Source organism: Suncus etruscus, chromosome 20 (assembly GCF_024139225.1).
Source record: "Suncus etruscus isolate mSunEtr1 chromosome 20, mSunEtr1.pri.cur, whole genome shotgun sequence".
Classification (NCBI taxonomy): domain Eukaryota; kingdom Metazoa; phylum Chordata; class Mammalia; order Eulipotyphla; family Soricidae; genus Suncus; species Suncus etruscus.
Window position 1 is genome coordinate 28734296 of NC_064867.1, and position 25372 is coordinate 28759667.

A 25372-nucleotide genomic window follows, 5' to 3' on the forward strand; every position below is an offset into this window, starting at 1 on the left:
AGCAGATCTGGAAATAGCCATAAAGTGACCGAGGTCGCGCGCGGCCAGCAGGTGGCGCTGGTGACTGTCGGCCGCCACTGCGCTGGCTTCCTCCCAGATTGGCGGAACCATAGAGCAGAGCAGAGAGTGGGCTGGGCCGAGACATGGCCACGCCCACCCCACCAGGCTGCCTGGCGCGTCGCCGTGACGTCACGACGCGGGACCACTTCCGGGAACACTTCCCGGGCTCCGCTGGGTCACGTGATCCGGTTTTGGCGCGAAAACTGGTGGTTGCGGGAGCCTGGGAGACGAGCTCGGTGCAGCGATGGCGGTGAGTGCGGAGTTATTTAGTGCACCCCACTTTCTCTATACCCACTCCCTGATTTTGCTTCCTCCCTCTGAAGCTTCTGCAATGCAAAGGCCCTGGAGTCCCTGATTTTGCTTCCTCCCTCTGAAGCTTCTGCAATGCAAAGGCCCTGGAGTCCAACCCAGGTGGACCAATTCACATGGTTTTGGGGTGCCCCCTAAACTAGCACTTTTGGGGGCCCCCAGGAGGCTGCAAAAGGTACTTGGCGTCTCCTGGCAGCACTTTTTTTTATTTTCTTTTTCCTTTCCAGGGATTAACCGCACACAAGCAAGGCTAGTGCTCCACTCACTAGCTGCTATATTCCCATTCCTGATCCCCCTTCTCTGCCTTTTATTTTATTTATTTCATTTTACTTTTTTGCTTTTGGACCCCAGGGGCTGCCACCAGAAACGACGTGATCATGGATGGCATGGGAGTCTGGCTGCTTACAAAGTATGCACTTCAGCCCTCAGAGCCACTTCCTAGACCTATGTTCCTACTGTACTGTCTTCTTTTTATTTATTTATTTTTTGGTTTTTGGGTCACACCCGGCAGCACTCAGGTTCCTCCTGCCTCTACGCTCAGAAATCCCTCCTGGCAGGCTCGGGGGACCATATGGGATGCTGGGACTTGAACCACCATCCTTCTGCATGCAAGGCAAACTCCCTGCCTCCATGCCATCTCTCCGGCCCTGCACTGTCTTCTTACTGGCTCTGCATTCAGAAATCGCTCCTGGCAGGCTCCATATGCGATGCCAGGGATCAAACCCAGGAGGGCCATGTACAAAGCAAATGCCCAACCCTCTGTGCTATCCCTTTGGCCCTTGTTATTCTTCCAGTCCAAGGAACCAACAATCTCTTAGTGTGTTCTTCACATTTGCAGGTCTTTTTATCTTTTTCCTCTCTGACTCCTACTCTGTATGTAGGTTCTATCTCTGTTTAGCTTTATTTAGATCACTCTGTGTCCCTGTTCTTTTTTTTTTTTTTTTTTTTTGGTTTTGGGCCACACTCGGCATTGCTCAGGGGTTACTCCTGGCTGTCTGCTCAGAAATAGCTCCTGGCAGGCACGGGGGACCATATGGGTGGGACACCGGGATTCGAACCAACCACCTTTGGTCCTGGATCGGCTGCTTGCAAGGCAAACGCCGCTGTGCTATCTCTCCGGGCCCTGTGTCCCTGTTCTTAATCAAAGTGCCAGGCACATATACCTTGTGAGTGCCCACAAGGGTGGTAAGGGTGAGGAGGGTGGGACCCACCAGGATCTGGGAAATGAATGACAGCCACTTTGAAACTTCATCAGGAAGAGGACAGAGACTTGGGTGTTCTATTCCTTTGCTATTGAGCCAGAAAACTCAGTGGGTAGCATTCAGGCTGAGAATCAGAACAGTGTGAGAGCCAGAAGGGTTTGAGCATTTGGAAGACAGGTCAAGAGGGAGCTCTGGATCAGGAAGACCATGTTTTCCATTTTGGGGAGAATTTTCCTGGCTGTGTTTATGGGCCCCTATGTGGTTCTATAGTTTGACTGTCTTCCCATGCACAGTCTCGTGACCTCCTTTTGATACAGAATTCAGTTCTTCCTCCTGCCTCTTAACTGTAGGAATCTTCTGAGTCCTTCACAGCATCCAGTCCTGCCCAGCGACGACGAGGCAATGACCCCTTCACTTCCAGCCCAGGCAGGAGCTCCCAGAGAATCGATGCCCTCACTTCCAGTCCTGGCCGTGACCTTCCTCCCTTTGAGGATGAATCTGAGGGGCTGCTGGGCACTGAAGGACCTCTAGATGAGGAGGATGAAGATGGAGAGGAACTCATCGGAGATGGCATGGAGAGGTACTTACATTCTTTCTGGTCTCCATATTTACTCAGTCAAGATATTGATGCACAGTGCATGCTTTAAGGACCTTGTTTTGGGTGTTTAGGGCTTAGACACATCCTCAGCCTTGTCTGCATCTTCATCTAGAATTTGGGGGGAAGATGGGCTTGGAGAGTCACTAAGTCCAGTGTAACTTGGCTGTTGAATTTGAACTAGACAGGACCTGGGTAAACCCCACTTTCATGAGCAGTGTGTATACACACCCCAGGGCATGCAAGGACACGTTGATGGGGGATAAAGCTGTAACAGGGAGACCACTAAGGACTGGAAGCAAATGGCCAAGTTGGCCAAGGTTTTCTTGCAGTTTAAAGAGTCAGTGTGTCAGGGCTGAAGCTATAGTACAGTGGAACGCTTGCCTTGTTTGAGGCCAACCTGGGTTCGATTTTCCAGGATCATCAGTGGTTCCACCCTACCCTGCCTGCTGTGATTCCTGAGTCTCAGAACCAGGAGGAACCCCTGAGCACTGCTGGGTGTGGCCCAAACCCACTCCCAGAAAAAGAAACTATCAGTGTGTGGGGCCTGGATCAGAAATTGGTCTCCTGTCCAGTGACTGCATTCATGATCTTGTCCATGCCAGCCCCTGTGATTGTGATTGATGCTCATACTTTTGTGGGTTTTTTGTTGTTGTTGTTGTTTGTTTTTGGACCACTTCTGGTGGTGCTGAGGGGTTACTCTTGGCTCTGCTCTCAGAAATCACTCCTGGCAGGTACCAGATGGGATGCTGGGGATCGAACCCAGGTCTGTCCTAGGTTGGCCGCATGCAAGGCAAATGCCTCACCACTGTGCTATATCTCTGGCCCTGATGCTCACACTTTTGAACAGGTCTGATTGCACATGGAGGCTTCCTGCTCTAGGGGTGGTGTCTGCAACAAACAAGATGGGGTTCTTGACTCACCTACTTCAAAATCTGCACTAGATCTGTAGGCACAAAGCTGTGTGTATAACCTGAGCCATGTATGCAGGTGCTTTGTATCTCTCCTTAGTCTGACTCTGGTCCAGGAGAATGGCTCTAAGGAAACCCTTTTCCCTTCTCTTTCTAGCTCACTTTTTCTCTAGAGAAACCAGGTCCTTTGCTAGAGGAGTCTTGAGGTCAGGTGGAGACTTACTAGACCCTATTAGTCCTGATCTTTTTTTAGTCCTGATCTGTCTTGATTTTAATTCTCTTTGGGTGGAGGGAGAGCTATGCTGAGCCGAGCCACACCTGGCTGTGTTCAGGGATCACTCTACAAGAGACTTGGGGGGCTTTTTGCAGGGTTGGGAATCAAACCCAGTTGGCTACTTGCAAGGCAAGTGCCTTAACCCCTGGAATATCTTTCCCCAACCCTAGTTTTTGAGACCATACTCAAAAGTGGTCAGCAGTGTGCTCTTTTCGGCAGCACATATACTAAAATTGGAACGATACAGAGAAGATTAGCATGGCCCCTGTGCAAGGATGACACGCAAATTTGTGAAGCGTTCCATATTTTGTCCCCTTTTTCCTGAAGCCCAGTGACTCTCGGGCAACGGGTCTCAACTCCTGCCATATCCTGCCCCATGCCTGCGAACCCGGAGCCACACCTGATGCTGTCCCTGGAGCCTGCGGTTCCAGGCTGAACATTTGACAACTTCTTTAGGGCTAGGAGCTCTATAGCAACAGCGGGGTAGCCGGTTGCCTTCCGGGTTTGATCCCGGTTTCCCATAGGGTCCTCTGAGCATCCCCGGGTTGATGAGCAAAAAAAAAAATAAAAAAGTGCTCAGGAGTGAACCCTGGGAATCTGGGGGACCGACCATATGTGGTTCAGGGAATTATAATAGCCTGGATGCAATGCAGGTGCCTTAACCACTTCTCTCTCTCTTTGGGCCTGTTTAAAATTTTCTGAGCTGTCCTTGTTAATCAGATTCCCCTGTTGGTGCAGCTCTGTACTATTCGGTTTTTTGTTTTGTTTTGTTGGGTCTCACCTGTCAGTGCTCAGGGGTTACACCTGGCTCTACGCTCAGAAATCGCTCCTGGCAGGCTCAGGGGACCGTATGGGATACCGGGATTCGAACCACTGTCCTTCTGCATGCAGGACAAATGCCTTACCTTCATGCTAACTCTCCAACCCAGCTCTGTGCTTTTCAGGCAGCCTTCAGGGACCACCTTCATCCTGATAAGATGGAACTTTGGTGTACTGTTATCCAGTCCATCTCCCTGTCCTGTCCCCTGCCCTGCTTCACCCACTTCTAGTTTTGGGGTTTGTGATTGTGGGTTCAGAACAGACGTTGAATGAATAGTGACCCCTTTACACAAGGCTTGGTTTTCTGTGTCTGTCCATGGTTAGCTTCTGGTTCTCACTTGGTGCTTGGGTCTTCAAAAGTACCACTCACAGGGAGATGAATCCCTTTTATTTCTCTGCTCATTTATTAAGGGCAATCCAGGCATTCCATGTGGCCCCTTGAGCCTACCAGGAGTGATACCTGAGTGCAGAACCAGGAGTAACCCCTGAGCGCTGCCACGTATGGCCCCCAAACCAGAACAAAGTAAAATAAAATAAAATATTTCTCAAGGGGTCTGAAGGTTGGTCCCCTTTCTCCACATTGTTGCCGTAGACTGGAAGTGGGTGGAAACAGCCCAGAAAGAGGAGGATGTCTGATGAAATGGTGCTTTAGCCTTTTTGTATCTCCTTTTTTTGTTGTTTTTGTTTGTTTTGTTTGTTTTTGGTTCACACCTGGCAGTGTTCAGGTATTACTCCTGGCTCTGTGCTCAGAAATTGCCCTTGGCAGGCTCTGGGACTATATGGGATGCTGGGATTCGAACCACCATCCATCTGCATGCAAGGCAAACTCCCTACCACTGTGCTGTCTCTACGGGCCCTCATCGTAGAGATTTTTGGGAGGACAGGCATACCTGGTGTGCTTATATGTTTCTCCTGATTCTGTACTCAGGAATCACTTCTGGTAGTGGTCAGAGAATCATATGGGGTGCCAGGGATCAAACCTGGGTTGGCTGCATTTAAGACAAGTGCCCTACCCTCCTGGCAGGGGGACCATAAGGGGGTGCCGGGGATTGGACCCAGGTTGGCACTTGCAAGGCAAACAAGCTACCCACTGTGCAATCACTCTGGCCCCTAACTTTTTATCTTTTTAGATTTAATTGTACTTCGGTTGTTTTTATTTATTTATTTATTTATATTTTTGGACTATCCTTGGTTGCTCTCAGGACTTGCTCCTGGCTCTGTGCTCAGGGTTCACCTCCTGACTGGTTTTAGGACCATATGGAGTGCCAGGGATTGATTCTGGGTTGGACAGATGCAAGGCAAGCACCCCAATCTCTGTACTCTTGCCAGCACCAGACTTGTAATTGGGGGATGGGGCAGCCAACTCGGGTTACTCCTGACTGTGCTTAGAATTTAGTCCTGATAGTGCTTGAGGACCATATAGAATGCCATAGGTTGAACAGATACCATGTACAGGGTAAATCTTGTACCTGCTGTTTATCTCTCCCAACTCCTAAATGTAAACTTATTTGGGTTTTTGAATTGCTCACAGGCTTCTGGCTCAGCTCTTGGGAGTCACTCCTGACTTTGCTTAGGAGATCCTGGTATTCCAAAGACTCAAACCAGAGCTCCTCCTTTCTCTGCAATCTGCACTTAATCCTTGGAGCACCTCAAGTCTAGCACTTCTTGGGGGGGAGGGGGGCTTACCTGGAAGTGCCTCTGGGTTGCTGGGCAATGCTGAACAGTGGTTAGAGTCAAATTTATTTGTATTCTTTGAGGCAAGGTAGTTTTTTTTTTTTGTTTTTTTTGTTTTTTTGGACCACATCCGTTTGATGTTCTGGGGTTACTCCTGGCTAAGCACTCAGAAATTGCCCCTTGCTTGGGGGGACCATATGGTACGCCAGGGGATCAAAACGCTGTCCTTCGGCTAGCGCTTGCAAGGCAGACACCTTACCTCTAGCGCCACCTCACCGGCCCCTAAGGTAAGGTAGTTTTTAATTGGAACTTATTTATTTAGGGAAACTTAATTTAGATTTTTTATTTTTTGGTTTTTGGGTCAGACCCAGCAGTGCTCAGAGGTTACTCCTGGCTCTATGCTCAGAAATCGCTCCTGGCAGGCTCGGGGGACCATATGGGATGCCGGGATTCAAGCTGCCGTCCTTCTGCATGCAAAGCAAACACTCTACCTCCATGCTATCTCTCCGGCCCGAGAAACTTAATTTAGAAAGATGTGAAGGAAGTATGTGTTCAGTTGGCTTCTCCAGAGTAGAAAGTTTTTTCCCCAGCATCCCATATGGTCCCCTGAGTACCACCAGGAGTGATTCCTGAGTATAGAGCCAGGAGTAACTCCTGAGCACTGCCTGGTATGTCATGCCCCCTCCAAAACAAACAAACAAACAAACAAACAAAAAAACTAGAAAGAAAATGCAAGATATAGACAAGTAAATGAGATACCTGTTCCAGGTATTATCAGGGTTTGGAGAGATTCAAATATAAGGCATTGTACAAACCGGCACACTCTTCCTGCTACTTGAACTGTTTCCTTGATTGTCTTGCACTTTCGTTTTTGGGCCACAACCAGCAGGACTCGGGGGGCCATATCAGGGCTGGTGATCACTGTACTAACTCTCTGGCACTCTTTTGGGGGAGATAGAGACCTTGATTGAATTCTTTCCCTTTCCCCCACTGCTCTGGCTGTGACCCTTTGGGAGTGGCCCTGAGACTGCCTGCATTAGCCAGGTAGAAAGAAGGGCCCATCCCTGGGAGAGCCTGAGAGAGAAAGCACTGAGGGACACAGCTGAGGGACTTCCAGCTTGGCCGCTGTGCTCCACCCATTTCTGACTGGTGACACATGTCGGAAAGAACTTTGTTTTGTTGGTGACCAGCTGGCAATTGGACCATGGCCAGCTTGGGTCTTCAGAGCAGCCATCTTCTGTTTTCATTTTCTCTGTTCTATGTGCAAGGTGTCATTTGGTCATTTCTGATGGAGACATTCAGGCCGGCCTTGTTCAGTGATGCCAGGGGTCTGTGCCCTGGCGGGGATGGAGAGTTGTTGTCTGTCCCCCCACGGTGCTAGTGAGATAGAGGCAAATGCATCACAGCTGCATGATGTTCCCACGCTCCAGCTGCACCCCCATTTTTCTCTTTGTCTCTGGATGGACACAGGTGGCTGCATGGAAACTGCCGAGGCAATGAGTGCAGGCTGAAGTTGTCCTTCAACAGAGCACTGTCATTCCCTTGAGATATAGTCCCAATCCTGGGATTGGTGACTTTAACTTAAAATTCTGAAAAAAGATAAAAAAAAACAAGGCCCTCAGTTTCCTGAGTACATGAAGGAATCCAGTCTGAAGAGTCAAGTGAATTGTTTCTGGTATTTGTGAGCAATGGCTTTTTCCTTAGAGTGTAGCAGGAAAGAAGAAAGGGAAAGGGGCTGCATCATGGTTACAGCAGCTCCAAGAAAGGCAGGATCTGAGAATGGTTTTGGGGTAGTTTGGTTTTGAGCTACCTCCGGCAGTGCTCAGGAGTTACTGAACTCTGCACTCAGGAATTACTCCTGGTGAGTCCAGGGGACCATATGTGGTGTTGACATTTGAACCTGCGTTGGTCATGTACAAGGCAAGGACCTTACCCATTGTACTATCTCTCCGGTCCTCATTGAGGCTTATTTTTGGGAGTGTCAGGGAAAGCCCTAGTGATCTGTGTTTCACCAACTGCATTTAATGCTGTGTTCTGCTGAGTAACCGGGTTCGGGGGACCATCTGGGATGCCGGGGACCGAACCTGGTTGGCCACATGCAAGGCAAACTCCCTACCAACTGCACTATCACTCCAGCCCCCCAAGGACCTTTTGGATTTGAAGGTCTGCTGGTGCTTAGGGACCATTCCCTGGTCTGTTCTTGGGATACCACATAGGGCTAGGGACCAATCCAGGGCCTTCTGGATGCAAAGCTGTGCTCCAGTCCCCAGTCCCTTTTCTTACTGGGTGCTTCCAACCATTCTGAGATCCCCAACCCCACCCCTTTCTTGTTGTTGAAGGGCGGAGGCAGGGCACCTTTGACAGGGTTTGAGCTCAGGCTTGTAGTGCCAGGACTCAAACCTTGGGCCTCCCACACGTCAGCTTTATGCTGAACCCCTAGGCTGTAATTTTTGCCTGTCCTGCTTTTCCCTAAAAGCTGGGTCTCAACCTGGTGACAGGTTTTCCCTGTTCAGGATGGTAGGGTTAGATTGCAGTGCTGTCCTAGCCTTCCCCTCACAGAGGGGGTCTAGTTGGAGGAACAGACAGACAGACAGACACTCTGTTGTTTGCTCTTCTGTTTCTTCTGCTGGGTTGGGGTTCCCAGAGCCTTTCGAGCATTTCCAGTTTCTGGGCGGGATTGTCTTGGGGCTTACATTTGGGATTCTCTCAGGGACTATCGTGAAATCCCGGAGCTGGACACCTATGAGCCAGAGGGACTGGCCTTGGATGATGAAGACGTCGAGGAGCTCACAGCCAGCCAGAGGGCGGAGGCGGAGCGGGCCATGAGGCAGCGCGACCGGGAGGCTGGCCGGGGTCTGGGCCGCATGCGACAGGGCCTTCTGTATGGTAGGTTTGGGGTGTCTGCACTGGGGTTTGACTCGGCTCCCACCTCAGGGTCAGTTGGGTGTGTAGCAGGGGCTGAAATACAGTACTTGAGGGTGAGGGTATCCCCTGGACCATCTCTGCCACAGACAGCGATGAGGAAGATGAGGAGCGACCCGCACGGAAGCGCCGGCATGTGGAGCGGGCCACAGAGGAGGGTGAGGAGGATGAGGAGATGATAGAGAGCATCGAGAACCTAGAAGATCTCAAGGGCCACACGGTCCGCGAGTGGGTGAGCATGGCGGGCCCCCGGCTGGAGATCCACCACCGCTTCAAGAACTTCCTGCGCACACACGTGGATGGCCATGGCCACAACGTCTTCAAGGAGCGCATCAGCGACATGTGCAAAGGTACGGATGGGTTTGGCACACTTGGCACCCACGGCCACTCTGGCCAGCCTCATGCCCCCCGGAAGTGACTTGCTACAGCCTAGAACTGTACAGTCACAAGATACGGTGTTTCGTTTGTTTTTGGGTCACACTTAGCAGTGCTCCAGGGTTACTCCTGGCTCTGTGCTCAGAAATTACACCTGGCAGGCTCGGGGGACTATATAGGATGACGGGGATTGAACCTGGGTTGGCCACACGCAAGGCAAATGCCCTTTCTGCTGTGCTATTGCACCGGCCCCACACGAGACATGATGAGGAGAAACTGTAGAATTAATTCAATTAATAATAGTCCTAGATGGTGGTGGATGATGGTGGATGGATGGTGAGGCTTTTCTCATCCAGCCCAGGCCAGGTGCCCGCAACTCCTTCCAGCCAGCGGGTCTGTGGGTTCAGGGTAGTGAGGAGACTTGGGGTGGGTCTGAGCCTAGTAGTTTAGGCCATGAAAATTGGGCCTGTGTCTCTGGGCCAACACTTGGACAGGTCACGGCCTCTTCCTCATCGCTGCCCTCCACCTTGCGGCCCCCTGATATTTAGAGAACCGCGAGAGCCTGGTGGTGAACTACGAAGACCTGGCAGCCCGGGAGCATGTGCTGGCGTACTTCCTGCCGGAGGCCCCCGCTGAGCTGCTGAAGATCTTTGACGAGGCTGCACTGGAGGTGGTGCTGGCCATGTACCCCAAATACGACCGCATTACCAGCCACATCCACGTGCGCATCTCCCACTTGCCTCTGGTGGAGGAGCTGCGCTCGCTGAGGTGAGCTGAGACCAGGGTCCCACATAGGGTTGGGGATGAGGGACTGGTGAGTGGGTCACAGCCTACATTCACCCTGACTCCACCAGTTTTGGTATACACAGGTTATTGCATCAGCTGGCCCCTTGGGCCCACATGTCCAGGGTCTCTGCTAAGACACTAAGACACTCACCTGTGACCCTGACCTCTTCAGAGGGTGCCCTCTGTCCCCCCTCCTCCAGCACCAGGACTCCAGTTGTGCTGTTTTCTTCCCCTCCCTTAGGCAGCTGCACCTGAACCAGCTGATCCGCACCAGCGGTGTGGTGACCAGCTGCACCGGCGTTTTGCCCCAGCTCAGCATGGTCAAGTACAACTGTAACAAGTGTAACTTCGTGCTGGGGCCCTTCTCGCAGTCCCAGAACCAGGAGGTGAAGCCTGGCTCCTGCCCTGAGTGCCAGTCCGTGGGCCCCTTTGAAGTCAACATGGAGGAGGTGAGTGCATATGGCGCCCCCTGCTGGCTGCCCCAGGTCCCACTTGCATGATACCTGTTTTGGACAGATGGCAAGTTGGAATGATAGGATGGCCACTCCTGGGGTGCCCTGGGTGAAACAGAACTGCTCAGCCAACTTCTGAATCTTGCCCGTGAGGTGTCAGCAGTGACCTTAAATCAAGAGACTGAATACAGAAAAAAAAAAAGAGATTGAATACAAACATCAAAGTTTAGGGTCCCAGGCAGGGGTTTAGGTACTTGTTTGCACACAACTGATACTGGTTCAACCCCCTCGTACTGTAGAACTAGGAGTAAATCCTGAGAACTGCTGGGTGTGGTCCAGTGCTGTCTTCCCCCCACTCCACCCCCCAGGAAACCAGCATCAAAGTATATTGCTTCTCTTGAAAAATGAAATTTTGCCCCTTTAGCTTTTTTTCCTTACTTGCAGGACTCTGGTACATTTCTTTCTGGGTTTGACTTCGGGGACCCCTAGTTATAGCCACTTAGACCCCTGTGGGCTCCAAGACCTCACACACATTCCTTGGTGCCTAAATTACTTCATTTGAAAAGGGGGCCCTCAATGGCTGAGAAGGCCTCTCAGATCCTCTACAACTTAATCCCCCTTGGGCTGCTGACTTTTCACTGCATACCTGCCTAAGCTGGAGCATCCTGTCTACAGGAAATACCTGCAATGTCACCATGTTTGTGGCAGCCACAGCATAAGATTGTTGAATGGGGCTAGAGAGGTGACTCAAAGGGCCTGTACAGGTTTTGCTTGGGGGGTGGTGAATCAGACCCTGCACCATATGGTTCCCTCTAAAAATACTGCTAGGAGTGGCCCAACCTCCCCCTTCCCCACCCCAAAATTGACTTGTTGGAAGTCTCAGGTTTCTAGGTCACTGTATTGGGGGGCGGGGGTGGCTGTGAAGACTTGCAGCTTCAGTTTCTGGAGCCTAGGCATGTACCCCATCCTGTGGATGCTGTCAAGTTGCATATCCATAGAAGTATTTTTCAGGATGGGGGCTCAGCCAGGAGTGCTTGCAACCAACCATGTAGCACCTGACATAGAAAATGGGGCTCTAGGCCTCTGAAGCATCTTCTCAGAAGCCTCCCACTAGTGTCTTGTACAAGAGCAGATTTGCAGGCTCTGCTTCTGGGGAAATCAAGGTAGAGGCTAGTATAGGGTGGGAATTAACGGTGAAATGTTCTAAAATGCTTGGTGGTAGCTTATCTCTGGTATACTGTATAGGGTATGTGTTTCTAGTACCTCAAGCAAATCCTTTTATGGTCCCATTTTCCAAAAAATGGTACTTAGAGAATTAACGTCTCAGTCCCTATCCTGGAAGTGGCCTAGAACTGAGACACTCAGATATAGAGCAGATGCTTGTGGGGGAAGGAGATTTTTTTTGGGCCACACCTGGTGGCACTTGGGTTACTTCTGGCTCTGTGCTCAGAAATCTCTCCTGGCAGGCTTGGGGACCATATGGAATGCTAGGAACCGAACCTGGTCTGTCACAGGTCTGCCGCGTGCAAGGCAAACGCCCTACCTCTGTGCTATCTCTTTGTTGTTGTTGTTGTTGTTTTAGGCCACACCCGTTGCCACTCGGGTTACTCCTGGCTATGAACTCAGAAATCACCCCTGGCTTTGGGGAATCGAGCTGTGGTCCATCCTAGGCTAGCGCTGGCAAGGCAGACACCTTACTTCTAGCGCCACTGCTCCAGCCCCAATCTCTCCAGCCTAGAGCCGATGCCTTTAACTGCGGTGTCACCCCCAAGTATTGAACACAAGTTGCCGTTTTTCTGGAGAGTTAATATGAACCAATAGGCATTGACCTAGCACAGTGCTGGCCCGTGACCCAACAGTGGAGTCCACAATGGCGTGATGTCCTACTGGTTGGGCTCATATGAAGGAAGGTGCATGGGTGGTTCAGAGATACCTCATTGTTGGCTGCAGCTATGGAATTAGCTCCCCCGTCTCTTGGAAGGCACATAGATAGAGGTAGTCACTTGCCCATGACCACACAGGGTTTATGCTCTTGAATTAGGATATTCATGTCTAGGCAGCAGGAATGGACACCATGGACAACTCTTCCCACGAACTGTAGTAGACCTAGGGTGATGTAAATCAGTGCTTGAAGGAGGAGGAGGAGGTGAGGTCTGGGCTGTATACAGTGGAGTCTTGTGACCCTGCATCTGTCCCATGAGGACCTAATGGCCTTGTCCTGCGGGACCTGTGACCATGTGTTTGTCTGGTGACCCCGTATTTGTCCCACACAGACCATCTACCAGAACTACCAGCGCATCCGGATTCAGGAGAGCCCGGGCAAAGTGGCTGCTGGCCGGCTACCACGCTCCAAAGATGCTATTCTCCTAGCCGATCTGGTGGACAGCTGCAAGCCAGGAGATGAAATCGTAGGTGTTGGGGGACCTGGGACAGCTCAGTGGGTAGCGAACAGTGTTTGGGCTAGGGAGATGCAGGGACAGAGGCAAGCTCAGGGCTTATGTCCCTGAGGCAGCCAATGGAGGTTGGGTGTTGAGTCATGACATCACATGACAGCTGGGAGCTCAGGTGAGTAGGTGGGGGCCAGACTCTGACCTAACCTTGCCCCGCTCCTCAGGAGCTCACCGGCATCTACCACAACAACTACGACGGCTCCCTCAACACCGCCAATGGCTTCCCTGTCTTTGCCACCGTCATTCTGGCCAACCACGTGGCCAAGAAGGACAACAAGGTCGCCTTGGGGGAGCTGACAGATGAAGACGTGAAGATGATCACTAGCCTGGCTAAGGACCAGCAGATTGGGGAGAAGGCAAGTGGCTTTCCTTGGGGTGGTAGGCATGGCTGGGCTGGTCATCTGGGGTTCAGAGCCAAGCCGTGTCCTGCTCTGGTCCTCTGCCTTTGGACATTTTACTCCTTTCCCTGAAGCTCTCCATCAGCCTGTGCCCCCCAGCTCAGAGAGGCTGTGGTGAGAGCTGACTAGGACACACACAAGGAGTTTAGCACAGTCACATGCTGTCATGAACAGACTGGAAGGTTTGGAGAGATAGTACAGTGGGGATAGTCCTGATCTCGTCCCTTTGATGTCTGTTTTTTGGAGGTGGCAATTAGGGTCTTTCATAATCAGGGTCAGGCTAGATTTTGAGCCTCTTGAAGTTCTGTGATTCTTTCTCAGGGGCTAGTGTTTTTAGGACTCGGCATCAGAGACCCAGCTGGGTCTGAAGGCAATGGGGTGCCGTGAAGCAGGAGCTTGGAGCTAGAGGTGGCCCCATGCCCAGAGACCGAGCCAGGGGGACCTGCTTGGTGAGGCCTTGCCCCAACTCGGCACAGTGCTCAGTCTCTCACCATCTTTCCTCCATCTGCAGATCTTTGCCAGCATCGCTCCTTCCATCTATGGCCATGAGGACATCAAGAGAGGCCTGGCGCTGGCTCTTTTTGGAGGGGAGGCCAAAAATCCTGGTGAGCCACGCTAGCCTCCCCCAATTCATAACTACAGATGTCAGGCAGCGGGGTCCTGGGAGTGAGCCTGTGCATGGTTGCCAGCGATAGAAAAGTCAAAACATTTTCACCCCCAAATCAGTTCCCCGAATGTCATGTCACAACCTTTCTTTTTATGTTTTGGGCTTGATTCCTTCTAGCACTGCCAGAAGTAATTGTTAAAAGCCAGAAAAAGGCTAATAATGTTGCTGGTGGCGACAGTTTCATAGAGTTCCCCAGACCCTGCGTGGTTATGTTCTTAGATGTAAAGTGCAGGGTTATTTCAGAGCAGCTGCGCTGTGTCTCTTTTGCATTTTTTTTTCCGGCCACACCTGTTTGATGCTCAGGGGTCACCCCTGGCTAAGCGCTCAGAAATTGCCCCTGGCTTGGGGGGACCATATGGGACGCCGGGGGATCGAACGGTGGTCCTTCCTTGGCTAGCGCTTGCAAGGCAGACACCTTACCTCTAGCGCCACCTTGCCAGCCCCTGCTGTGTCTCTTTATAGCCTGTATTGTCTGTGCCCGAGGGAACAGAGATCACAGGCTCGCTTGCTCATCAGCAGGTCTCTGGTGTCTTTATATTAGTGCCTAGATCAATCATAATTTGGTCTCAACCCAGCACACAGTCTGTGACTGGCTGAAGCATGTGTCATTAGTGTGTGGGCTCCTGATGCACAGTCTCTGGATTTTGGGGGGGGGGTTTCCACACCTGGTGATGCTCAAGATTTCCTCCTGGCTATGCACTCAGAAATCGCCCCTGGCTTAGGGGGGACCATATGGGATGCCAGAGGATCGAACAGCAGTCCCTCCTAGGCTAGCACAGGCAAGGCAGATGCCTTACCACTTGCGCCACTACTCCAGCTCCATTGTCTATGGATTTTATGCTCATGAGAAGGGTTGCCGGTCCTGGGGTATTAGCCCCCTTACTCTCTAGGGAGAACAGCTGTTTTACCATTTGTGGCTAGAGAAGTTGCCCTGACCCCTCACCTCTCTTCATTGCCTCCCCTGTCTCTCCCAGGCGGCAAGCACAAAGTGCGGGGGGACATCAACGTGCTGCTCTGCGGAGACCCCGGCACTGCCAAGTCTCAGTTCCTCAAGTATGTGGAGAAAGTGTCCAGCCGGGCCATCTTCACCACGGGCCAGGGCGCCTCAGCTGTGGGCCTCACGGCGTACGTGCAGCGCCACCCGGTCAGCCGGGAGTGGACACTGGAGGCCGGGGCCCTAGTGTTGGCTGACCGAGGGGTGTGTCTCATCGACGAGTTCGACAAGGTGGGTCCTCCCCAGGGGAGCAGAGACACAGGGAAAGGGGGCCAAATGGGTGGGCAGCAAGCAACGCTTGTTCTCTGGCAGATGAACGACCAGGACAGAACGAGCATCCATGAGGCTATGGAGCAGCAAAGCATCTCCATCTCCAAGGCCGGCATCGTCACCTCCCTGCAGGCTCGCTGCACCGTGATTGCAGCCGCCAACCCCATCGGTAACAGAGGGCATGACTGCAAGGTTGGGGTGCTGGGGTGGTCTGCTTCCAGCAATGGGGAGCCACAGTCCTGAGGAAAGAGGTGACTGTGGCAGAGCCTGTGGGAGATGAAGGTTTGGGTTGAGCTGCATCCTCAGGACCTCCCTTTGTCCTTTTCCTTAGGCACTGTTCTTTTTTGTTGTTTTATTTTGGGCCAACCTGGCAGTGCTCAGAGTTAGATTACTCCTGACTCTGCACTCAGAAATTACTCCTGGCAGGTTCGGGTGGGACCATATGGGATACCAGTGATAGAACCCAGATCAGCTGTGTGCTAGGCCAATGCACTACTTACTGTGTTATCACTCTTGTCCCCCAGGAACTCTTCTAAGACAAGAAGGGTTGGGAAGGAACCTGGCCCACTGGGCTCCCTCACCTAATGTGGTTCTGGTTCTGTGCAGAGGCCGATTCAGGCAGTGGTTGGATCCAGCACTTTTTGTTGTTTTGTTTTGGGATCTCACCTGTTAATGTTCAGGGGTTGCTCCTGGCTCTGCATTCAGGAATCACTCCTGGCAGGCTCAGAGGACCGTATCGCAGCCAAGAATTGAACCTGGGTTCATCCACATGCAAGACAAACACCCTACCTGCTATACTATTGCTCTGGCTCCTCCATCGCTTTTCTGTGTCTGTCCAGAGGCTTGATGGGCAGTAGGTGCTGAGCTACAGTCTTTCAGATGTCTCTCTGGATTCTAATTCCTTCTCACCCAAGTGACCTAGGTTGGGAGAGCTCCCTGTATCTTGTGGGGACTGGGCAGGAAACTGTAGGCTGTGGCTGTGACAGAGGTGCCTTTTGCCTTTCAGGAGGCCGCTATGACCCGTCCCTGACCTTCTCAGAAAACGTGGACCTCACGGAGCCCATCATTTCCCGCTTTGATGTCCTTTGTGTTGTGCGGGACACAGTGGACCCCATCCAGGTACCTTGCCTGTGAATCCGTGCTTCCTGCTTCATATCCCCAGGTCCTTGAGTGAGACTTGTGCTGTGGTGCCAGGCACCAGACATAAGGGACACATACCGCCATGACATTCTCACTCCTGTTCTCTTGTTAGTGTCTTCTGGGTTTCTGTCTCCTAGACAGTCCCTTCCCAGCTGCCCACTTTGCCAGCAGCTCCTGGGGTTTTCCCTCCCTAGTCCACCCCAACCCCAAGTAGTCATCGCTGCTGGACCCCTATTTAGACCTCTCCATCCCTGAATCAGCCTCCTGCATAGTTTCCCTCAACCAGCAGGGAAACCTCAACCTCATGGCTGCCACCTTGGACCATAGTCCCATTCTGCTTCCCACCTTACAGATGTACCCCTCCTGGTAATTCTCAGACACTTGAGCTGACTCCTCGGTGCAGGGATCCTAGGGAGCCACCTTGGAGCCATCTGGAGCTGGGATTGAACCAGGCTGTCCTGAGCAAGGCACAAGCCTTTACCCCAGAGCACAGACACAGACTTAACCCATCTCCTAACCTGGAAATTCCTTTAGCTGCCCTGGTATCATGCCTGGAGAAACCTCTTCAGGTTTCTGTCCTGTTCAGCACATTACTTCCTTGGTTACACTTGAGAAGGGTGTTCGGAGCTGTTTCTGTGCTGGGGGTCAGCTGCGTGCAAGACAACTCCCAATACAGACCACCTGGTGCTCTTGTCTTTGGCCCTTGGGTTAGGATTTTTGTTCTGGTTTTGTTTTTAACCCTGAGGCTGTACCTAGCTGTGCTCAGGGCTGACTCCTGCCTCTGCACTCAGTGATCACTCCCAAGTAATCTTATGATGTATATGATCATGGACCATAGGAGGTGTTGGTGGAGAAATTGAGCCTGGGTTGCTGTGTGCAAGGCACGTGCTCTACATGTTGTATGTACTCTTTCCAGCCCACTGGTTAATCTTTTGTTGTAGTTGTTTATTTGGACTATACCCAGCAATACTTTTTGAGTTATTATTCCGGACTACACTCAGGAATTACTCGTTGGGGCCGGAGAGATAGCATGGAGGTAGAGCATTTGCCTTGCATGCAGCAGGATGGTGGTTCGAATCCCGGCATCCCATATGGTCCCCTGAGCGCTGCCGGGTGTGACCCAAAAACCAATGAATGAATGAATGAATGAATAAATAAATAAAAAGGAATTACTCCTTGTGGGGCTTAGGACCTTAGGGGGTTGCCAGGAATCGAACCTGAGTCAGCCATGTGCAAGGCAAGCCAAATGTCCTATCTGCTATACTTCCCTGTCTGTCCCAGGATGAGATGCTGGCTCGTTTCGTGGTGGGCAGCCACATTAGACATCACCCTGGCAACAAGGAGGAGGTGGGACAGGGCGACATCCCGGAGCCTGCCATGCCCAACACCTACGGCGTAGAGCCCCTGCCCCAGGAGATCCTGAAGAAATACATCATCTATGCCAAGGAGAGGATCCACCCGAAGCTCCACCAGATGGACCAGGACAAAGTGGCCAAGATGTACAGCGACTTGAGGAAAGAGTCCATGGTGCGGGTGCAGGGTCCAAAAGAGGGGTGGTGGTGGCTGGGAGAGGGGTGTTGCAGCAACTCTTTAAGCTGAACAACAGTAGACTGGGAGCCTGTGGGGAAGGGGAATGAACTTCGGAGGCATTAGCCAGTTTGTCAGGCAGAATTTACTGGGCTAGCGCCTTGATTGTCTGTTCGTGAAGCGCCATGCTGACCAGCTTAGCTCTCCACCTGAGGAGCGTGTGGCCAGCCCTGGCATGGGGTGGAATATAAGCATTGTGCAAATAGCTGCAGTGCAGTAATGTTCTGTGCATGCATGGACCCTTCTATAATTATCTAAACAGCCACTTTTTTTTTAAGCAGGGGTGGAGGTCTGCCGTAGTGCTCAGGGAACACTCCTGGCTTTATTCTTAGGAATCAGTCTTGGTTATTCTTGGGGGTCTATATGGTGATAGAGATTGAATGAGGCTGATTGCATTAAATCAAGCACCTTAATTCTTTTTCCATCTCTTTAGCCCCTAGACAACAACTTATAAAAACAATTTAAAATTTTTATTTTCATGGGGGCTGTTAAGCAGTACTCCGGGTTCACAGGACCACTCTTCAGTGGTAGCTGGCCAGACTCTGCAGGTGAACGGTTCAATGCTTGGATCCAGTTGAGGGCCCGACAGTGGTGAGATTGAGCTCAAACCTCTGTATGCCTTAGGTGCGCTCTAGCCCTTTGGGCTACCATCACATCCTGCAGTTTTTGCTTTCGTGTGGGGATATCCAGCTCAACTTGTTCAGAGCTTGCTCATGGTAATACTGGGGATCAAAATCAGGCCCTCCCCATGCAAAACACACCAGCTTTTTTTTTTCTTTTTTTCTTTTTTTTTTTTGTTTTGTGGGTTTTTGGGGTTTTTTGGGTTTTGTTTGTTTGTTTTTTTTTGGTTTTTTTGGTTTTTTGGGCCACACTCGGTTACACTCAGGTGTTATTCTTGGCTGTGTGCTCAGAAATCACCCCTGGCTTGGGGGACCATATGGGACGCTGGGGGATCGAACCACAGTCCTTCCTAGGCTAGCGCAAGACAGATAGATGCTTTATGGCTTATGCCACTGCTCCAGCCCCAAGCCCTTTGACCTATCTTGTATTGAGTCCTTTCAGCACATTCAGCTTGGGTTTTAGAGGAACTGCACTGGTCCTATTTTCTTAGTATAGTGCGAGGATTAAGCCCAATTGGGCACAAGTAGAATAAGCCTTAGAGAATCAGGTTGTACAAGAGTGAGGCCATGAAAGTGTTAAAGCGGGTTGGGCATGACATATTAGCATCCCTGGGTCCCATTGTGTTTGGAGAACAGTGGGAAGAAGTAAGTGCTTCTGGGGCTCAGGTGAACCCTTGGACAACAGGACTGGCCTGTGCCTTCTGAGTCTGGAGCCCTTTCCTCATCTTCTAGTCCTAATGTCTTGTCCCTCTGCAGGCAACAGGCAGCATTCCCATCACGGTGCGGCATATTGAGTCCATGATTCGCATGGCCGAGGCCCACGCGCGCATCCACCTGCGGGACTACGTAATCGAGGACGATGTGAACATGGCCATCCGCGTGATGCTGGAGAGCTTCATTGACACCCAGAAATTCAGCGTCATGCGCAGTATGCGGAAGGTGGGTCCCAGGCTTGGCGGCTGCTCAGGCCATGTGGAAGGAAGTAGGGGACCCAGGGCCATTATCCTACTTTTGTTCCTCTGCTTCTCCCACAGACCTTCGCCCGCTACCTTTCCTTCCGGCGAGACAACAACGAATTGTTGCTTTTCATCCTGAAGCAGTTAGTGGCAGAGCAGGTGACATATCAGCGCAACCGCTTTGGGACCCAGCAAGATAGCATTGAAGTGTCTGAGAAGGACTTGGTAGACAAGGTAAGTTGGGGGCTAGGGGGAGAGGCAGGGCCTACTACTGGCAAGCCAGCAGCCCTCTTTGGGGTGGTGGTGGTGAAGAATGCTTTTCCCATCAGCTGCTGTGAACAGCATTTATTTACAGATTCTGTGTGCCTTTCTATTCCCTTATGCTCTTGTTTGGTTTTGGGCCATACCAAGTGATACTCAGAGGTTAGTCCTTGCTCTGCACTCAGGGATTACTCTTAGTGGTGCATGGGGGAACCATATGGGATGCCAGGGATCGAACCTGGTTGGCTACTTGCAAAGAGAGTGAGCGTTCTCTCTAGTGTACTGCCACCTGGGCCTCTCCCTTTGCTTTTGATGGCAGCTAAATGATGGGAGGTTCTATTGTTGGCCCTTGCTGCTGGGCAGACAGAGTATACAGCCAAGTTCCCCAGCCACTATAATCCAGGGCCTCTGTGTTTGAGTTCTGAGTTCAGTCCTGGGCAAGTCCTGGGTAGCCAGGCTCTGCGTGTGCAACAACACATTGAACCCTATGTTTCCGCCTCAGGCTCGGCAGATCAACATCCACAACCTCTCGGCATTCTATGACAGTGAGCTCTTCAGAATGAACAAGTTCAGTCTCGACCGGAAGCGGAAAATGATCCTCCAGCAGTTCTGAGTCGTCCTCACAGGGGCTCTTTCTGCTTCCTTCAGAGTTGAGGGGCTCTGTGCTAGACACCTGTGGACTTCACCCTCACCTGCTGGCCCTTCAGGGAACCTGGGGTTCCTTTTCATCTCTGCTTTCTGCCAGGGAAAGGTCAGGGCCTGCAGTGTGCACCATCAGAATTTCTTCCCTGACAGCCCTACAGATCTGCCTCCTGGACGTTTGGTCATCACTTGGTTCACTGTACTCTGGACACGAGCATATCCAGGGAACCTGAGGGCCGAGTCCCCTGACTGAAGACCAAGTTCAGGGCTTTGCTAGTGTTTTTCTTGACTGTGACCTAAGTTTTGCTGGGGTTCTGTGGGTGTGGAAAGACATGGGCAGGGAACAACCTTTCGGGTTCTGGTGACAGCCATGATCCTGCTTCCCTGTAGTGGGAGGGTTAGGGAGTGATGGGGATAGTCCCCAGTAGGAGTAGTCACTGCCAGTGCCCTGCTTATCAGCTGCTTCCCCATCCTTGTCGTTGTGTACATTCAAGTTTTGTTGCTGTGTTTCTCTAATAAAATGGAGTAAAATCTGGTTGCTGGTATCTGCATCTTGTGAAGGGTTTTTTCCTTACCCCAAGACAGACGATGCAGCCTAGATGCTCTTTGGTCCTCATTGGGGTGCCATGGAAATCACAAACCAGCCCTGACACCGACCCCCCACTTCGCCTCTTGCACTTCACTGTGTTCCTGTCTCTGTCTACAACCAAGCAAGAAACAATTCCCCAGGCACTGTTGGGTACCTACAGTTCTTAGTGTTTTATTCTGAAATTTAGCAGAAACATGTGATCCTATTGTCCAGAATTTCCCTCTCAGACTTTCCAAAACATTTTCCTTCCTGTGGAAGTCTAAAATAAAAGGAGCAAGACCTGGAAGGAAGTCCTGACAGATGGAATTGGAGCAAATGGGTGGAGGAGGGCACCCATATCCTGTATAGGCGGCTCCTTAGAAGGAAAAGAAAAAGTAGAGCAGGCATGACTCAAGTGGGAAGAGGCTGAAGGTTGGGGTGTCCAGGGTCATTAAATAGGACCCACCCCCCTCTGTTCCCCCATTCACTGCACACGTACCAGGTGTCTGCTATTGCTATGGTTAGCCCAGACCCCCATTGAGGCTTCAGGCCCACTAGACTGCATCTGACTTCAGACACAAGTTACAAGTAGTGGATTCCTAGGTCACCCCACTTCTATTTGACTTATATGTGATAAGTTCCTAAACTACATCATGGGCTTGATCATTTGCCCTCTAGTTCATGGCACCCTAGGAAACAAGAGACTTGGTTCCTGTGGCATCTGGGGTGTTCTGTCTGCCACGTGAATGTTCTTCCTCACTAACTGGAAGTTCTTAGAACCCCTCTGGGTTTGGTCTTGTGCTTTGGTATTTAGGCCAAAGTGTTTGGGGGTTGTTGTGGATGGATCACACTTCTGGCCATGCTCAGGGACCATCAAGCACTGAGTTGAGCTCTCTAGCTCTAGGTAGGGTTTTGGGGGAAGTCTCACGAGGCATGAAGGTTAGGTCAGTTTCCAGTCTCAAAGTTGGGAGTCAGAGTGAAGGTCCTGCTCTCTCATCCCCTAGCAGTCAACCCCAGCCTTAGGATTAAAGTTTGCTTTGAAGATACTTGCTAGGAATGATCAAAAGGCACTCCTTTTCCTTTCTTCACTTCCTGTTTGAGGGTCTAGGGAAAACCCAAATATATAACAAATGACCTAGTTTGATTTTATTTATTTATTTTGGTTTTTGGATCACACCCTGCAGCCCTCAGGGGTTACTTCTGGCTCTATGCTCAGCAATTGCTCCTGGCAGGCTCAGGACCATATGGGATGCCAGGACTTGAACCACCGATCTTCTGCATGAAAGGCAAACGCCTTACCTCCATGCTATCCAGCCCCAGTAGATCACTCTTACTATATTCCACTCACACCAGTCTGGAAGCCTGAGAAGGCCTTTAGTCTGAGCACAATAGAAGGTCCTTGTAGGTGTTATTAAAGAGGAGAATAACTTGTTCCAGGGTGGTGGAGTTTGTAGCTGCTGCAGCTCCATGTGTGGGGAAGAGCTTTACAGAAGGTGATGGATAAAAGACATCTGAGATGCGGTTTGCAGCAGATTAAATAGGATTAACTGAATAAGAAGGCTGCATGGAAGAAAAGGCCATGAATGTGACCAGAATTCTGGCAGAGAAATCGGTTGAGGTTTGAGGAAAAGCAGAATGTCTCTTAAGGCAGCGAGACATGCCTTTCAACACCCAAGTAGAAATGTGAGCTGTGCAAGCAGATTGCAGTCTGGACTGCTGGGTTGTGGTCTGGCTGTGATCTGGAGGCACAGACAGCTGTCACTAGGGCTGAGGGTTACTACTGAAGGAGATATGGGAAGAGTAAGTGAAGGGTGCTGAGAAGTGGGCCAAGGGTGGGAGAAAAGCAAGGTGGTGGAGAAATTTATTGAACTTAGAAGAAGGAAAAGCCTTTAATTTGGGGGGAGGTCACACTCAGATGCTTGGTGGTGCTCAGGGACCAGATGGGATGCTGGGGATTAAATTTGGGTCGGCTATGTGCAAGGCAAGTGCCCTACCTACTGTATTCTCTCTCCAGTGTTGAGAAAGAAAAGTTTCAAGGAAGCTGAGGACAAGCCAGGGGTATAGGAGCAAAGCCATTGCCTGACATACCTGAGAATACTCAAATATTATTCCTGACTAAGCACCCTGGAATTACTCCTAGCAGTGCTTGGGGGTGGAGGCAATATGAGACACCTGGTATCTAACACAGGTTAATCAGGTGCAAGGCAGGTGCTATACTTGTATTATCTCACCAGTTTCTGATATTTTCTCAACATGGGAGCTACAGAAGGTTTGGAGATACTCTTTGTTGAGTCAAGAAATTTTTCTCCATTTCTTATTTATTTCCTAAAGGTGTTGAAAAGCATATTAATTATAGAGTGTGGATGGGGCTGAATGATTGTGAGATGGATGGAGGGTGAGGCCTTTCTCTGCTGGCCTGGGCCATGTGCCTGCAACTCTCTCAAGCCGGTGGGTCTGAAGGTTCAGGATAGCCGCAGGAGTAAGCCCTGAGCATCACTGGGTGTGGCCCCAAAACCAAATACATAAATAAATAAAAACAAATACTTTGGGGGGGGGGAGAACTGTCCTTAGAAAGACTGTTTCTTGGAGCTGGAGAAATAACACAGAGTTAGGGTATTTGCCTTGCACGCAGTCAACCTGCAACCGACCCGAGTTCAATCCCTGGCACCCCACATGGTCCCCTGAGCCTGCCAGAAGCGATTTCTGAATGCAGAGCTAGGAGTAACCCCTGAGTGCCACTGGGTGTGGCCCAAATCCCCACCCAAATGAAAGAAAGACTTTCTTGGACTCACTACAGAGAGAGTAAAACTAGGGGGCTCTCTCCTAGGCTGTCTTTGCATCTCTAGGATAAGTCTTGTTTCATCATTGTATATTAATAGCTTTTAATACATTGCTGCAATCAACATGCACATTCTTTCATTTTGTCTGGTGAGAGAGGCAGCACCCGAAGTGTTCAGGGGCTACACCTGGATGCGCCCCACCCCCTCAGCCTCAGTATTTCCAGAAGTCCCGGCAGCCATGCCCACCACTCCCATGCGGTGATGCCACTAAATGAGCACAAGTAGCCCAGTCTCATAGGAAGTCCTGCAAACATGGTCTCACAACACTTGCACGATTTTAATACTGACTTCCAGTAGAAATCTACCAAATTAGACATGAAGTTATCCTAGAAGCCACATAAGCACCACAAACAAAATTAACAGGATTCTCAACTAGCAATAGACAGCTTAATATATCATAATGACCCCACTGAGAGATCTGATAATTTTCAGACCTTTCCTCTTAATCACATTTTTTTTTTTTTTTTGGTTTTTGGGCCACACCCTGTGACGCTCAGGGGTTTCTCCTGACTATGCGCTCAGAAGTTGCTCCTGGCTTCTTGGGGGACCATATGGGACGCCGGGGGATCGAACCGCGGTCCGTGCGCAGGCAAGGCAGGCACCTTAGCTCCAGCGCCACCGCCCGGCCCCAATCACATTTTTTTCAATAATTCAATTGCCATTGAGTTATAACAAGAAATATCAAGTAAATTTTTGTGTCTGCCAAGGGGCAGACTCAAGGGACAATGGTGGAGGGAATGTTACTCTGGTGGTAGGATTGGTGTTAGAACATGACATGCAAGAAATAATTGTATTATGACAACTCTGTTACTGACCTCAGTTATTAAAAAAATCTTATTTGTAATTTTGTTCCCTTTGAAATTCCTAATTACTTAAGTCTTCTCATTTTTCTTGATGTCATAGAGATTATTGTTTTATCCATCTTTTCAAATAACACAATTTTGCAATAAGTTCTATTGGATTTTCTATTTAACAGCAAAACTATATTGGGTCTGTTTTGTTTTGCTTTGCTTTGTTTTTTGGGCCACATCAGCAGTGCTTAGGGGTTTCTCCTGGCTCTGAGATCAGTAATTACTCCTGGCAGGTTAGGGGAATCTTGTGGAATGCTGGGGATCAAATCTTGGTTGGCTGTGTGCAAGGCAAACACCCTACCTGTTGTGCTATAGCCCCAGCTCTAGAAATACATTGTTTTATATGTGTTTTGTTTGTGTTTTGTACATGTTTGTGTTATGTGTTTTGAAGCTTTTGAAGTTGAAAAATTAGCTCATTACTTTGGGGGGGGAGGCATACCAGTGATACTGAAGGCTTCTCTTGGCTTTGAATTAAGGGACCACTCCTGGTGGGGCTCAGGGACCAGACCCAGGCCAGCCATATGTCCTTGCCCACTGGACTATCTCTTTGTCCTATAGTTTATTACTTTTTGTTTGTTTGTTTTTGGACCATACCAAACTGTGCTCAAATATTACTTTTGGCTCTGTACTCAGAAATTATTCCTGGTGGTGCTAGGGACCAAATCCAGGTTGTCTGCCTGCAAGGCAAGTGCTCTACCCACTGTACCATTGCTCAGTCCTCCAGTACTATTTGAACTCTTACATGTATA

At 50.5% G+C, this 25372-nt stretch overlaps 1 protein-coding gene and 1 non-coding gene across 2 annotated transcripts; both read left to right on the forward strand.

Moving 5' to 3' along the window:
- Positions 1–221: 221 nt before the first annotated feature.
- On the forward strand, positions 222–20885 carry MCM2 (minichromosome maintenance complex component 2). Its single transcript, XM_049766501.1, has 16 exons — positions 222–310; positions 1922–2151; positions 8555–8730; positions 8856–9116; positions 9690–9909; positions 10169–10376; positions 12653–12787; positions 12994–13185; positions 13739–13832; positions 14869–15119; positions 15201–15327; positions 16165–16277; positions 17580–17825; positions 19262–19444; positions 19540–19695; positions 20225–20885. Exons 1-16 carry the CDS (start codon positions 305–307, stop codon positions 20333–20335), a joined length of 2709 nt encoding a protein of 902 aa, XP_049622458.1. The 5' UTR covers positions 222–304; the 3' UTR covers positions 20336–20885.
- Positions 3555–3661, forward strand: LOC125998299 (U6 spliceosomal RNA). Its single transcript, XR_007491890.1, has one exon. It is a non-coding gene; the product is annotated as a U6 spliceosomal RNA (small nuclear RNA).
- Positions 20886–25372: the final 4487 nt, after the last annotated feature.